General features: G+C 45.3%; 1 protein-coding gene across 5 annotated transcripts in view; it reads right to left on the bottom strand.

Moving 5' to 3' along the window:
• rnf19b (ring finger protein 19B) overlaps positions 1–15202 on the bottom strand; it is a 35879-nt gene that overhangs the window by 8776 nt on the left and 11901 nt on the right. For all 5 annotated transcript variants that reach the window (XM_072247114.1, XM_072247111.1, XM_072247116.1 and 2 more), the window contains 6 exons: positions 12312–12613; positions 7264–7469; positions 6567–6711; positions 3140–3302; positions 1378–1492; positions 764–904 (listed from right to left, as the gene is read on the bottom strand). In XM_072247114.1, coding sequence (XP_072103215.1) covers positions 764–904; positions 1378–1492; positions 3140–3302; positions 6567–6711; positions 7264–7469; positions 12312–12613 — 1072 coding nt within the window. The remainder of the gene's footprint in view (positions 1–763; positions 905–1377; positions 1493–3139; positions 3303–6566; positions 6712–7263; positions 7470–12311; positions 12614–15202) is intronic.

The following is a 15202-nucleotide window of genomic DNA, read 5'->3' on the forward strand; positions in this document are numbered from 1 at the left end:
AGTCTGAGGACAGGTCAAGTCTTAATACTACTGTTAGATGGGAAGTATTCCACTCTTAAAACATGCAACAGTATTTCAAGTAACATTGCTCACAGAAACCCACACAAATACACAAATGCAGACAGCTGCAGTGTGTATGATCAGACCAGTGTACCAGACAGCAACGACAACAAACACTTATACTGACAGCAAAAATCAAAGCTGAGGTAATATGAGGTTCAATTTCTTGCAGGTACTTACAGGGAAATAAATACAACAGAATTTATGAAAAGCTATCAAGGGATGGATGTGAGAGGCAAGGTTTTTTTTCACTCAGGGAGTGGTGGCTGCCTGACTTGGTGGTAGAAGCAAATACATTAGAGGCTCTTAAGAGACGTTTGGATAGGAACATGGATGTGAGGAAGATGGAGGGATATGGACACTGTGTAGGTAGGAGGGATTAGTGTTTAGTGTTTTTGATTTGCTTTTTCACTGGTCCAGCACAACACTGCAGGCTGAAGGGCCTATCCCTGTACTGTACTGTTCCGTGTTCTGCCAAGACCGACAAACAACCAAAATGCAAAAGACAACAAACTGTGCAAATAAAAAAATAACACTGAGTACTCGCGTTGTAAAAAGTCCTGGAAAGTGAGTGAGTGAAAACAGATAGGAAAAATATATAAATGCATGCATGCCTCTCAAACACTCCAGAAAAAAAGTTTCCTGGGGGGATCAGTTACAACACAACATTTAACATACTGCAGACAGGTGCATGGTTGGTTACCTGTTATTGGCCCATCGTCTTCATCAAATTCAATCTTCACTCCTTTTCCATTGGCTGCACTGACACCACAGCCGCCGCCGCGACACAGCGACACCGGGACCACACCGTAAACATAAGCCAGCATAATGGGAACGCCAATTCCTTAAACAGATCAGATAATAGATTGTGAAACCTCTTGTTAAAAAAATAAACCCTATGTTAATGAGTGGGATCTATTCGAAGAGTGCAAACTTTATAATGACTTGCACAGTCAAAGGTGTATCAGTTCTAGGTTAATTGGTCATTGTAAATGCTTAGGTTAGGTTAGAGTTAAAATGAGTTGCCAGGGGTTTCTGGGGCAGCCTGGCTTTAAGGACTGGAAAGGCTTACTGAGCACTGGGTCACTAAACAAATAAATAATGTTGCCGTGCACAAAGTAGATTAACAACCTGCATCCAACCTATCTCAACCAATGCTTCACATCACCCTCTGTGACGGCCATCTGCGATAGACATGAAACTCTTTCGTAGACCCCACTGATACACTGGTTTACACCAACGGATAGTTAGATATCAGACATTATCCCACTGTTACACTGGTTTACACCAATGCTTGGGTAAAGAACCAGCGCTTACCTACACTGACGGCTGCTATCACAGGGGAAGCAATCACTGACAGGGTAACCGCACCAGTGATCGCCAAATTTCTTTTGTGCTTTGAAGTCTTTTTCCCATCATAGCGACTGTGAACCTAAAGAATAAAAGGAGAAGAAGTTAAAATGATCACCATTCTGAGCAATCTTCAAAGCAGGAGGAAGGTACAAGGTTCATAAAAATCGGCCTGACTTTCTCCAATATGAAGGGATAATGCATCCAGGACTAACAGGTTTACAAATTCATTATGATATTTTCCTCCTTTTATTTTGGGGATTTATAGAGGAATAGACAAGAGGCGCATGTTTCCGCTTTTTCTTTGAAACAATTATGATGGCTGGTTTCCAAGTGAATTAAAAAAGCAGGGAAGTGGACGAGGACCTCTTCTTTTATCCTTTGGGGCACAGAACATCATTTTGATGAAAGGGGAAATACAATTTTTTTAAAAAATTATTTAGATCTGAGAAGGGCCCATTTACTAATAAGCCTGAATTCCTGCCTCTTGTCTCTGCAAAGTATGACTTGCCCGAGGCAGTCAGCAGCATAGTTATTCTTTTACATTAGGAGCAAGTAGTATTTGCGTGTGTGTGTGTGTCCAACCTCCACACAAGCACTCCTGAGAGCCACTATCACTCCAGCCTATTCTTTATCAACAACCCCCCCCCCCACCCTACCAAATGATCTACTACCACAAGTACTCTTTCTCCAGACCTTTGTGATCCAATCCCATCACTGAGAAGTGTTCTGGGAGGGCCTCAAAACCAGGAGGGCCTAGAGGGAGTACAAAGGTGGTTCACCAGATTGATTCCTGGGATGACAGGACTTTCATATGATGAAAGACTGGATCGACTGGGCTTGTACTCTCTGGGATTTAGAAGATTGAGGGGGAATCTGATTGAAACGTATAAAATTCTAAAGGGATTGGACAGGCTAGATGCAGGAAGATTGTTCCCGATGTTGAGGAAGTCCAGAACGAGGGGTCACAGTTTGAGGATAAAGGGGAAGCCTTTTAGGACCAAGATGAGGAAAAACTTCTTCACACAGAGAGTGGTGAATCTGTGGAATTCTCTGCCACAGGAAACAGTTGAGGCCAGTTCATTGGCTATATTTAAGAGGGAGTTAGATATGGCCCTTGTGGCGAAAGGGTTCGGGGGTATGGAGGGAAGGCTGGGGCGGGGTTCTGAGTTGGATGATCAGCCATGATCGTACTGAATGGCAGTGCAAGCTCGAAGGGCCGAATGGCCTACTCCTGCACCTATTTTCTGTTTCTATGACATAACAGCTGGACTGTGCATTGTAGCCATACTGCAGCTGAGGCATTCAAAAGCGGCAACTCTCAAATTTATCTTCGGCAGAGTTCACTCGTACCTCTGTGCTTCAGTCACGCAAGGTGATATGGACACAGCCTGGCCAAAATCAGCAAGTTTGAATGCAGAAGAGGTACCAAGGAAATTCAGTTACACTTTACGTGAAATTATCCAAGTAGCAGAAACTGCTACTGATAAACTTAAACTTTCTTGTAAGTACATTTCCTAAAGGCAGGAATGAGAAATGATGACAGTTAAAACAGATTAAAGTGAGCCTTCGTAACTGTGGAGTTTCAGAGAGAAAATTTTAATGTGAGGTTGGATAACATACGACCAAGACGATTATTTACAATAATTATAACACTGTGGGGTTAGTGTGCAGGAGGAGGGGAATCATTAACAGCTACCAGCAGATACTTTTTGACAATGGTTCTTACCTTACGGCCAACATAGACTGGTATGCCAATGATCATGGCAGGAACAGCAATGCCAGCAATGAGGGAAATGCCCACAGGAGCGCCAATTAGAGTGCCAAGCTGCCAGAGAATTTTCTTCTTCTTGCTCCATGGCTTCTTTCCCCAAAACGTGCAACCAGAGGGGCTGAAAATAACAGCAGAGGAAAGTCAGAACATGCCTCAGAAAGGTCAGAGGGCAACCCTCGCCCTTGGCCAATGTTAAAATAGATCAAAGTCACACATTGCCTTACAAGACTAATGCGACCTGCACACCAGGACAAGGCTCTGTGTCTATCAGCATTTCTGTCATCTGCCACCAGGTGGCAGCATTGGTGCAGGTCAAGAACCGCGTGTCACTGAGTTGGCGTTAACATGCTAAGATGGTCGTATGTCCCAGTCAGAGCCAAGGGCAGCTGCTGCTTCAGGTGACAAATCAGCTTTATTCGAGAAGGACAATCTGGCCGGCCCTACCAGAATCCAGTCTTGACATCAACCACTTGATGCGAGGTACCATTTCACTCCAGTGGCTCCAAGGAGGTGGTGACAATGGGCGTATGGGGGTGGGGATGGGGGTGGGTGGGGGGACAGGAGCTCACTGACAGCAACAAAGAGAGCAGGTCAGAATGGAAATCAACTGGGTGGGACATGGGACGGGGGGGGTCCTCTGGGTGAGACATGGGATTGAGGGAGGGGGGGTCCTCTGGGTGAAGAATGGAGAACGAGGGGAGAGTGGGAATTGGTTTAAGATTGAGGACACCTCTAATGAGAGACTTCAATAACAAATTTATTGCAGATACATCAGCTTTCCAATAAGAAATTTGCTGTGGTGTGCTGGTGTGACATGCAACAAAAACATTCAACAATTAGAAAGAATAAAGAACTACAAAATAAAGTCACAAGTATGGATATAGAATAAAATCTGCTTAAACAGCAGCATGCATTACAATGTACAGTAAACAGCATTATAAAACGTTTGAAGTGTTTACAGTGTATTGCGGCGCCTGAGATAATAGATAAGGGGGAGGGGTGGGGAGAGGGCCAATTAGATCAACTGATTGGGGGAAGACACTTTAAAGATGGTGTGAAGTTTTAGTTTTAATAGCCCTATAGTGCTTCCCAGAAGGGAGTTTTTGGTGAACTTTTTGTCCTGGACACAGAAGAACTATAGTGACTGCAGCCAGTGACATTTTCAGCCGCCCTGACGGTTCACTGTCACTTTCACAGATTGTGAGAAGATGCTGCATCAAGCCAATAAAGGAAAAACAAAATTAGAGACTGCCTTGGTGCTGCTCGCTACACCCGCGCTGAACTCGTCAGCTTCATCCACCTCGCCTTTCCGCCATTTGAAGGCCTTGCCGTTGTTTGCTCTGAGATCCTTTAGCAGACACGGAGGACTGAAGGGTGATGAACGATTGCTCCAGATTAGTTACGATTCCCTGCTCAGTGGCTGCGAGACGGGGTTCGGCAGGGAAAGGCCACAGCACCAAAGGTGGAAGCAGCAGGAAAGGAGGCCGTGGATTCCACCTCAGCCCGAGCCCCTTTCACGGCATGAAATATGTAATGTGGCAGCAACACGTAATAATAAAAACTGTAAACTGCAGGAAATATATAAATAAGAATTAAGTTAAATACATAGTGCAATAAGATGAAAAAAAGTAGTGAGGTAGTGTTCAGATTTCTGAATGGACAATGAACCCATGACGACAGAGGGGAAGAAGCTGTTCCCGAATCGCTGAGTTGTGTGTCTTCAGGCTCCTGTACCTCCTCCCTGATGGTAGCAATGAGAAGAGGGCACGTCCTGGGGTCCTTAATGAGGTAAAAATGCTGCCTTTTTGAGGCATTGCTCTTTGAAGATGTCCGGGATGCTGGGGAGACTGGTACCTAGTGGTGGAGCTGACTGAGTTCACAACTTTCTGCAGCTTAGTTCGATCCTGTGCAGGGCCAGATGGTGATGCAACCCATTGGAATGCTCCCCACGGTCCACCCATACAAATTTGCGAGCACCTTTGGTGACATTCCCTCTGAATCACCGAGTGAATGCACCCCGATTCTGTGTCTCAGTGTCTGTCTGCTGATCCAGTGCTGCCAAAAGCCTCCCCACGACCACACCGGCAAAGGCCTCCCCACTCTCTCTCTCTAGAAACAAAAGGGGCCTGCTGCCGTTGGAGACTCAGTCAAAAACAGAAATGGATTTCCAAAAACAAGTTAGCATTCTGGATCGAGAGTGTGAAAAAGTTTAAGCCCCTGTCCCTCACCTCCCACCCCCCAAAACACTGCAGAATTGTCAGGTTGGTGAAGCCTGAGCAAGCTATGGTCATAATGTCCATTCGTCCTGTGCTCTACTCTTTGGAAAATGGGTGACCCGACTGACATGCTCATCATCGTCATTATGCACCGTGTCGTATGACATCATCATTATGCGCCATGTTGCATGACGAGGGCGATCATGGTCTTTCCATGACCGTGATTGTTCTTGGCAAATTTTTCTGCAGAAGTGGTTTGCCATTCCCTTCCTCTGGGCAGTGTCTTTACAAGAGGTGTGACCCCAGCCATTATCAATACTCTTCAGAGATTGTCCGCCTGGCGTCAGTGGTCACATAACCAGAATTGTGATGTCCACCAACTGCTCAGACGACCATCCACCACCTGCTCCCATGACTTCACATGACCCCGATCAGGGGGCTAAGCAGGTGCCACGTCTTGCCCAAGGGTGGCCTGCAGGCTGGTGCAGGGAAGGAGTCCTTTACACCTCCTTTGGTAGAGACATATCTCCACCCCACCACCCGAATTGACATGCTAAACGTGCAAAACAAGATGCTTGGGTGGGGAGGCAGCAACTGTGCAGAGAGAAATGATGTTTCATACCTGTGACTCTTTTTCCCCCCCTAAGGAACTGCCCCACTCAGAACATCAAATTCAATCGTGAGATTACTGACATTATCTCTGCCAATTGATCAACAGTTAATTTTTATTCCCCATGCTTCCAGAACACAACTGTCACACAAGTCAGTGTCTCTAGCGAGGACGTAGGAAGGTTGTCCGTCCTGTTAAGTGCAGCAGTGCTGGGGATTTCAGTGTTCTGCCTCTTGAAGGTCACCTTCCGAAGAGTGGGCCACTCTCCCACCCCGTCCGCGGCTTCCTACAGAACTCTGGTGCCAAAATGGAGTAAAAAATTATTTTGTCAGTGAAGCCTGGGATCTGGTTTGTACCCATGTCCAACACTGGGAAACACATTTCAGGAAGAACTGATTAACAAGAACGCTGCTGGATCGGAAGCCACTGGAGGAAGTGCAGGGTCTGTTTGACGTCACAGCAAACATTCCGAATAACTGAAACTGCTCGGAGGTAAAAAAAAAATCACCTTCTCAACACTTCAACACAACTTTAAGCAATCCTGACCAACTCCTACCTGAGATAGTGCAGGTCAGAGATCTCCTTCATACACAACCAGCAGAACTCACAGCCGCACACAGCGCACGTCATGTGATTGCAGCTTCCATCGTTCATCTTGATGATGTAGGCCTCACAGCGCGGGCACGGCTTGATTTCATCACCTGATTAATAGGTTTTCGTAGAGATTAACACTTGTGCTTGGACTCCTAAGCAAATCAACTTAAAGGTTAAAAAATATGAAACACGGGCGTTATTATACAATTCGTGTGCTGAGTTTCAAAATGGACACTAGGACTGTCTGAGGACCCTTCATCTCATGTTCTCCATATTTATTGCCCTTTTTTTCATATTTGCACAAGTTTATTGGTGTTTGCACATTGACTGTTTGACTGTCCTGTTGGGTGGGGCCATACATTGATTCTATTGTTTTTCTTGTACTTACTGCAAATGCCCACAAGACAATGAACCTCAGGGTCGTATACGGTGATGTGTATGTACTTTGATAATAAATTCACTTCGAACTTTGATTGGAAACTGACAAGTCAGCCAATGCCCATATACTAGGAACGAGGGAACGATATGAAAATAGATCATTAAAAAAACAATGCTTTTCATGTTGATGCACCTCAGTTTATCAAGACACAGAAACATGGACAACGGTATGGAAGTTCGTTGACTGGCACATTAAAGTGCAGAAACACTCTCACACATACCACTGCCCGATTCCTGGCCGTAGTTCAGCACCGTTGTTTGCTTTGCTCGAATCTGCAGACTTTGAGCTCGCTGCTGACGAGCGCTGTCACAGGTCTGATTTGGGTGCCAGAGTTGTTTGCAGTGGTAACAGAACTCAGTGTCACAGCCATCCCGGCCACAGGAGATCTTTGGACAGCAGGCACATCCATAAGCGATCACAGCATACCTGGAAAACACAGCAATTTATTTCACCCAAGATGTGGTCAATCTGGAACAGGCCTCTTCTTAGTTTTTTGACACCCACAGACCTACGCTGGCGCGCCGCGGTAGGTGTAGCAGTTAGCGAGCCACTGTTACGGCTTGGACCGTCGAGTTCAGAGCTCGGACTTCAATTCCAATGTCATCTGTAAGAAGTCTACATCCTCACCATGGAATATGTGCGTTTTCTCCGGGTTCTCTGGTTTTCTCTCACAGTCCAAAGATGTACCAGTTAGTAGGTTAAATAGTCATTGTAAATTGTCCCGTGATTAGTCTAGGGTTAAATCATGGTTGTCAGGAGTTGGTGCGCCAGCGGGGTCTACTCTGTGTGGCATCAGTAAGTAAATTTTCTTCCTTCGATGGGGAGATTGGATCTGAACACAATACTCTACATTCATCATGGTTCTATGGTTGTTCTCAAATTCTCTTTGTAGTCACAGCCAGCCTCCCTTCCCAACTGCCTGGTGCACCCACATGTCAAGGTTCAGTGAATTGCACATAATGACGGCCAAAAGCCACTGAACTACATTTCAACGCTCACCGTTTAAAACTGCCCCACATTTCTATCGTTCTCTCTGCACAAGTGTTTAGATTCTAGGACGCCACGGTAACGTAGCGGTTAGCGTGCCACCGTCACAGCTCGGGGTGTCGGAGTTCAGAGTTCAATCCCAGCATCCTCTGTACGCCCTCCCCATGGAACGGGTGCTCCGGTTTCCTGCCACAGTCCAGAAACGGACAGGGCGGGCTAGTTGATCGTTGTAAATTGTCCCGTGATTATGTTCAGGTTAAATCGGGGGCTGTCGGGGGCAGCACGGCTCAAAGGGCCGGAAGGGCCAATTCCGAGCTGCATCTCTAAATAAATAAATACCCCTTCCAGAACCTTGCCCATTCACTTGGCCCGTCTGGAGACTCCTGTACTCTGCACAGCCCACACTGTCTGCACAGACGTTATGGTGGTTACAGCAGATGCCTCGGCAAACCACCTGAGTCCCTCCTTGGCAGGGGTGGAACTTAATTCAGTCAACAATCTCCAGTTTTGAAAAGCTGACCAATCAGTAGGAATATTACGCAGAAAACTCCCAGTTTAAAGAAAAACGTTTCCGGTTCAGTGAAATCTTTATTTTATTTATTTATCGAGACACAGCATGGAAAAGGCCCTTCAGCCCTTTGAGCTGTGACACCCAGCAACCCTCAATTTAACCTTCGCCTCATCACAGGACAACTTACAATCAACCTACCCACGGGTACACCTTTGGGCCGAGAGAGAAAACTGGAGCACATGGAGGAAACGCGCACATTCCACAGCGAGTACGTACAGACGACATTAGAATTAAACTCCGACACCCTGCGCTGTAACAGCCTCGCGCTGCAACACTACCGCAGAACTTTCACAGCGATCTACAACGGACAAATCCAGCAACAACCTGACAATGTCCTACTCGCCAAACAAAACCTTGCAGACAATGCGACAGTCTTCTCCCCCAAGGGAGTTATCGGACTGCATCCATACACAGCTATCGAGGATTGCATCCTCCAAATCTTCATTTTCATTGTAACATTCAACATCATTGCTGATACCTTCAAATTCCTCATAGTTCCTAACTTGTTGAAGTAGTGAAATCATTTTATTTCCACTCTTAACCATTCCTGGCATCGCCAAGCCTGAATGCTTGAAACCGCAGTGAGCAAAGCAATTCTGAATTGTCTTACTGCTTATTTCTTGCCAACTATCAGTGACAAAAAACAGTGCCTTGTGAACACAAACACATGCAACTGAGGCTATTTAAAAACTTTGTTCTAAGCACGGTGTGGTGTCTAGTGGCCACACAAGTGCACACGACTGATGCCAGTTGACTGCCCAGCTACAGTCTCCCAACCCTATTGAGCAGCATCATGTCCCAAATAAACAGAGGGAATCCCGGCTACTTTCCCGATTAGCTTTTGTTCTTTAAGAGTTGTCCCAAATAAGCGGCTGCCCTATTTAACCTATGGTCCAATTAACTGTATTTAAAATCAACTTGGAGGTAGACACAAGGTGCAGAATGTAGTTTGCCAGGTGTTTAGTGACACATATCCTGCACGCATCTTTTCCTAGGGTAACCCAGCTTGAAAGGGTGTTCTGATCTACAGTGCTTCTTCACACCATTTACTCTCTGGTACCTTTCTGGATTTTATCTTTCATCCTCACCAAGGGAACGTTTAGTAATTATCTTATAAATAAACACATATACAAACTAAACTTAGTTCATTCAATCACCGTGCATGGATATTCTGGGCCTGATTTTGTCAACTGTAATCAAAACACAAATGTGTAACATTTAATCTGGATAATTTAAGTGTGTACTTAATAGTTTTAACTATTTAAATACTGAATTGGTGTGATGTGTGTTGCTGACGATATTTTTAAAACTGTGTGATTTAATATCAAGAGCAGTGTACCTGAAATCTATTCAGTCTCAACTGGTGTAGCTGCCTACAGAGAGATAAGATTAGCTTTGCATTAAAACACCAAAGCACGCAGTGAAACGTGGCACATGCACTGAGGGTGTGCTGAGACAGTCTGCAAGTGTCGTCCCATTTCCAGTGGCAACATAACACGCCCTCAGCTCACAAACCCTGACCCGTAGGTATTTGGAATGTGCCCGGGGGGGGGGGGCGACCAGAGCACCCAGAGAAAACCCACACGGTCACGGGAAGAACACGCACATTCCTGACAGGCAGTGGCGGGAATTGAATCCTGATCCAAAGGCTCAATTTGGTTCGAAATGTCATTGTTGTTGCTCCCATCTATTGTTTGCATGATTTGTTTTTTTATTCTTCGTTCTCTGTGGGCACAGGGGGTTGGTCTTATTTTTTATAATTGGGTTCTTTCGGGCTCCTTGCTTTGCGGCTGCCTGCAAGCAGACGAATCTCGAGGTTGTATAACTTCTATATTCATTGATAATAAACGCACTTCTGAATCTTTGAATGTTTCAGCTGCTGCTAAAAGCGTTGCACTAACTGCTACGCTGCTGTGTCACCCCAAAAGAAACCAATCATCAATTCCTTGTAATAAAATATTTGTGGGATGTAATTTAGACAGAGATGACTCAAATTTAGGCAGTTCAGTGTCTGGGAAAAGTAAAATTTCCCAAGGAACCAATTGGGTTTTCACACGCAAGTGAATCGAGCTTCAGGTAAACATCAGTTGTGATTCATGACCCAGTTCTCATGATTCATCCTAATCCAGTTTTAATAAATATAGACTATCAAACAAATCTGTACACACCTCTTTCTACAGCTTTTCAAAAAAAGCCAATCTAAACTGTGTAGCTGGGTGGTAATGTCTCAAACCACACAGTGAAATGTATCATTGCACTAACGACCGGCAGTCAGAGGATGTGCTGGGGGCAGCCCGTGAGTGTCATCACGATTCTGGCGCCAATGTAGCACTCCCACAACCTTCTGACCCTAACCGGTATATCTCTGGAACGTGGAAGGAAACCTACATGGTGATAGGGAGAATGTATAAACGTTCTCTTACAGGCAGGGGCAGGAATTAAGCTCCAACTGCTGATCGTTGTTGTTGTAATGCATCACGCTAACCACTGTGCCACTGGGCTGGGCGTTCAACTGCTGACAAAGAACATACTACAGCCTTTGACCAAGTTTTTCAATTGGAGCCATCTATCCTTCTCTGTATGCTCCCTCCCATGTCATTGCTCTAAAGCCAACTTCAAGTACTTGTGTTCATGTTGAGCATAAACAAATAATTCCTCCTCACTCTTCGGCCGTGAGTAACGCCTCCACCTCTTCCATTGTGTACCTACTGTAGCTCAGATAATGATCAATTCCTCAATCCTCAGAGATCTTTCCTTTCAGTGAGGTCCTAGGATACCCTACACAGGACCACTCAATGTGGCCAATTTTAACATGAGACAGAGCAATAGGACCCTCCATTCTCAAAAACTCTTTCAAGGCAGTTTGACCAGACCCCAGTGAGGAAACCTACAAGGAACACAATCTATTGCCCCTGACTCCAGGGTTCCACAGACCCCTTGCTTAATGCTGTAGGTCCATGGCATAAAAAAATGCTCGGAAGCCCCGGCCCTAGGTTACATGGTCGGCACAAAGCTGTGGGCTGAAGGGCCTGTAATGTGCTGTTAATTATTGAATCAACTGTAACTACAACCCTTCAATGTCCCTCACTGTTCTCATTCTCCCATCAACCTGATGGTTTTAGTCAGCATTTCGTCTGACAGTCTTTATACTCATCCGCACAGCCCATGGAAGATAAATTCAGTTTCTGAGGATACTCATTCTCTTGCTCATTTAGTTCAACCGCCAGGTAAGTCCATGCATGCCACCCGCCCGTTCCACCCTGAGGTCCTGCAGGAACCGGGAAATTCAACCCTAGACTCTCCTTTGGCTTCCCCGACTACCAGCAATCCCGCAGAATCGCTGTCGGTCTCGATTCTGGTACTGCACCTCAATCCCAACCAACAGATTGCTCAGCCACCATGCAATTTACTGTGTCGCCGTTACACTCAGTGACCGTGAGATGGAAGAACTCGAAATGACAAATACAATTATGCAGTGGTGTAGCAAAGGAGAGCTTTGCTGTTAACGAACTCTGGGCGTGCTGTAGTCCAAATCCAGGAGCTACTTTGGTTGAGCAGTTGGAGCAAGAAGATCGTACAGTCAGTTAAACAGCAACCATGGGCCCACAGTAGCGTGGGAGTTCGCAGGACGCTCGAGGGGCCTATCCAGTGCTGTACTTCAATTAGTAAATAAATCACAAGATTCCTTTTAAAAAAAAGATTCTACATACCCACAGTCTGGTGCCGGACACCATCGACAGTCAGGGTCTGAAGCCAAGTACCGCCGTAGCATAAACTCTTCGTACTTCTCCATCAGTGCCTGGTCGTTCAGGATCATTCGAATATCGTGCGGGTTCAGCCGCTCTGAGCACTCGGGGCAGCTAATGTTCACGCGGCTCTCTGTAATCTCGATCCGCAGGTACTGGCGCAAACAGTCAAGGCAGGAGCGGTGATGACACGTCATAATCTTGGGCACGTTCTCCAGCGGGTGCCGCACCAGGCACAGGGGACACTCTAGAAAACCAGATGGTGCCTGAAGAGCAGAAACCGTTGGATTCAGGTTAAAGTTGTTTCTGTTATCTAGTCTCTCTGATGCCTTAATTAGTAAGTAGACCGATCAGAGCAGAATTAAGCCAATGGAGCAGAAGAATTCTAGATTTAAAACTTTATCTTCCATTATTTTCAGTGTGGCAACATTTTTGGTAAATGAGCCATAGATGATTATGATCCAAATGGGAACATTTTTAATTAATTTTATCTAACTTTCTTTCAGAATCAGATTTATTAGCATTACATATGGCGTGGGATCTGTTGTTTTGCGAACGGAAGAAGCAGCATCACCCTCACTTTTGCTACAAGCTCGTTTCCGTACCTGTTTATCTTCATTCCAGCACCGTCTCAGCTAGACTGAAACCACGGTACTTGAACTCATCCACCCAAGGCACTCCCATCGCCGCCTTTCAAATCTGTTCCTCTACTGTCAAAACCCGAGCTGTGTCTTTGATAACACCCTCAGTTGATTAATAGGCATCTGTTAGCCTCATGAGACCATGGATTTGCACCTTGGAAGATTTCCAGGGCACAGGCCTGGGCAAGGTTGTATGGAAGACCAGCAGTTGCCCGTGCTGCAAGTCTCCCCTCTCCACGCCACCGATGTTGACCACGGGAAGGGCATTAAGACCCATACAGCTTGGCATCGGTGTCGTCACAGAGCAATGTGTGGTTAAGTGCCTTGCTCAAAGGACACAACATGCTGCCTCAGCCAAGGCTCGAACTAGCAACCTTCAGGTCACTAGACGAACACCTTAACCACTTGGCCACGCGCCAACACTTCACTTGATTATGCAGTAAAAATTGAGGTACGTGGATGCTGGGGATATGGAGGGTGCAGGTTGATGGGAGTAGGCAGTTTAAACTGTCTGGCATGGACCAGATGGGCCAAAAGGCCTGTTTCTGTGCTGTCCTCTTCTATGACTCTATCGGGGGCTTTAAAACAGAGAGGAATGGGACCATGAGTGTAGGACTAGACCATATGCTGTGGCTGAAGGAGTTTAGAGTAGTGATTCCCATCCTCATCCAAGGATGAGGTTTAAGGATTCTTGCAGACAGACAATAAAACAGGCTGAGGTCAGCATCTTACATTTTGTTTCAAAGTCACAAACTATTTCTCCTGCCTGTACTTTTGCGTGGTACTTGGTTTTTAATTGATAACAATGAGCATGTATGTCAACTGAACTGAAGTTCTGTGATCACCTGTTCCATTGATATTTTATCTCAGGATTCCAAAAGACAATAGGCTGAATGTTGTTCTTATCAAAATTATTGATAAATTATCGAGTTGAAACTGCGACGCGAACAACAAATGGAATTATGTGGGCACAACTACCTTTCTTAATGGAACGTTCAGTCACAGGTAAAGCCCTCCCAACCACTGAGCACATCGACATGAAATACTGTTGTAGGAAAGCAACATCCATCATCAGAGATCCCCACCACCCAGGCCCAGGCCATGCTCCTTTCTCACTACTACCATCAGGGAGAAGGAACAGGAGCCTCAGGACTCGAACTACCAGGTTCAAGAATAGTTACTACCTCTCCACCATCAGGCTCTTGAATTAAAGGGGATAACTACACTCACTTGCCCCATCATTGAGATGTTTCCCACAACCAATGATCTCACTTTAAGGACTTTTCATCTGATTATCTCATGTTCTCGTTAATTATTGCTATTTATGTATATTTGCATTTGCACAGTTTGTTGCCTTCTGCACTCTAGTTGATCTTTCATTGATCCTGTTATAGTTACTATTCTGTAGACTTGCTGAGTATGCCCACAGGAAAATGAATCTCGGGGTTACATATGATGACATATATGTATTTTGATGACAATATATACTTTGAACTTTGAAACTCTTGACAGACTAAAGAGAAAAGAATCACAGGTTCTAGGGCATAACTAGTCTCCTGTAGTTGTGCACTGGTTTGATACTATAGTAAAGTTCAAAATAAATTTATTATCAAAGTATATATGTGTCACTATATACAACCCTGAGATACATATTCTTGCGGGCATACTCAATAAGTCTATAGAATAATAACCATAACAGAATCAATGAAAGTCCACCCAACTAAGACCTTCAACCGGAGTGCAGAAGACAACAAACAGTGCAACTACAAAAGAAGAAATAATAATAATAAATAAATAAGCAATAAATATCAGGAACATCAGATGAAGAGCCCTTGAAGGTGAGCCCATTGGTTGTGGGAATGTTGCAATGATGGGGCAAGTGAAGTTGAGGGAAGTTATCCCCTTTAGTTCAAGAGCTGATGGCTGAGGGGTGATAACTGTTCCTGAACCTGGTGGTGAGAGTCCTGAGGCTACTGTACCTCCTTCCTGATAGCAGCAGGGTGGTGGGGCTCCATTTGAAACAGCAAAACAGTTTTTGTTGCGCACAGTCAAAGTCTGGATTTGAACTGCTGTAGGGAACTAATTAAAGGTGTATGGCTACCTCAGTACTAATCAACAAGCTTCAAAACCTGAGCCTCTGTAACTCCCCCTGCAACCGGATCCTCACCTTTCTTCTCGGGAGACCACGGTCTGTGCAGATCGGTAATAACACCT

This window comes from Mobula birostris, chromosome 30 (genome assembly GCF_030028105.1).
Source record: "Mobula birostris isolate sMobBir1 chromosome 30, sMobBir1.hap1, whole genome shotgun sequence".
Taxonomy (NCBI): domain Eukaryota; kingdom Metazoa; phylum Chordata; class Chondrichthyes; order Myliobatiformes; family Myliobatidae; genus Mobula; species Mobula birostris.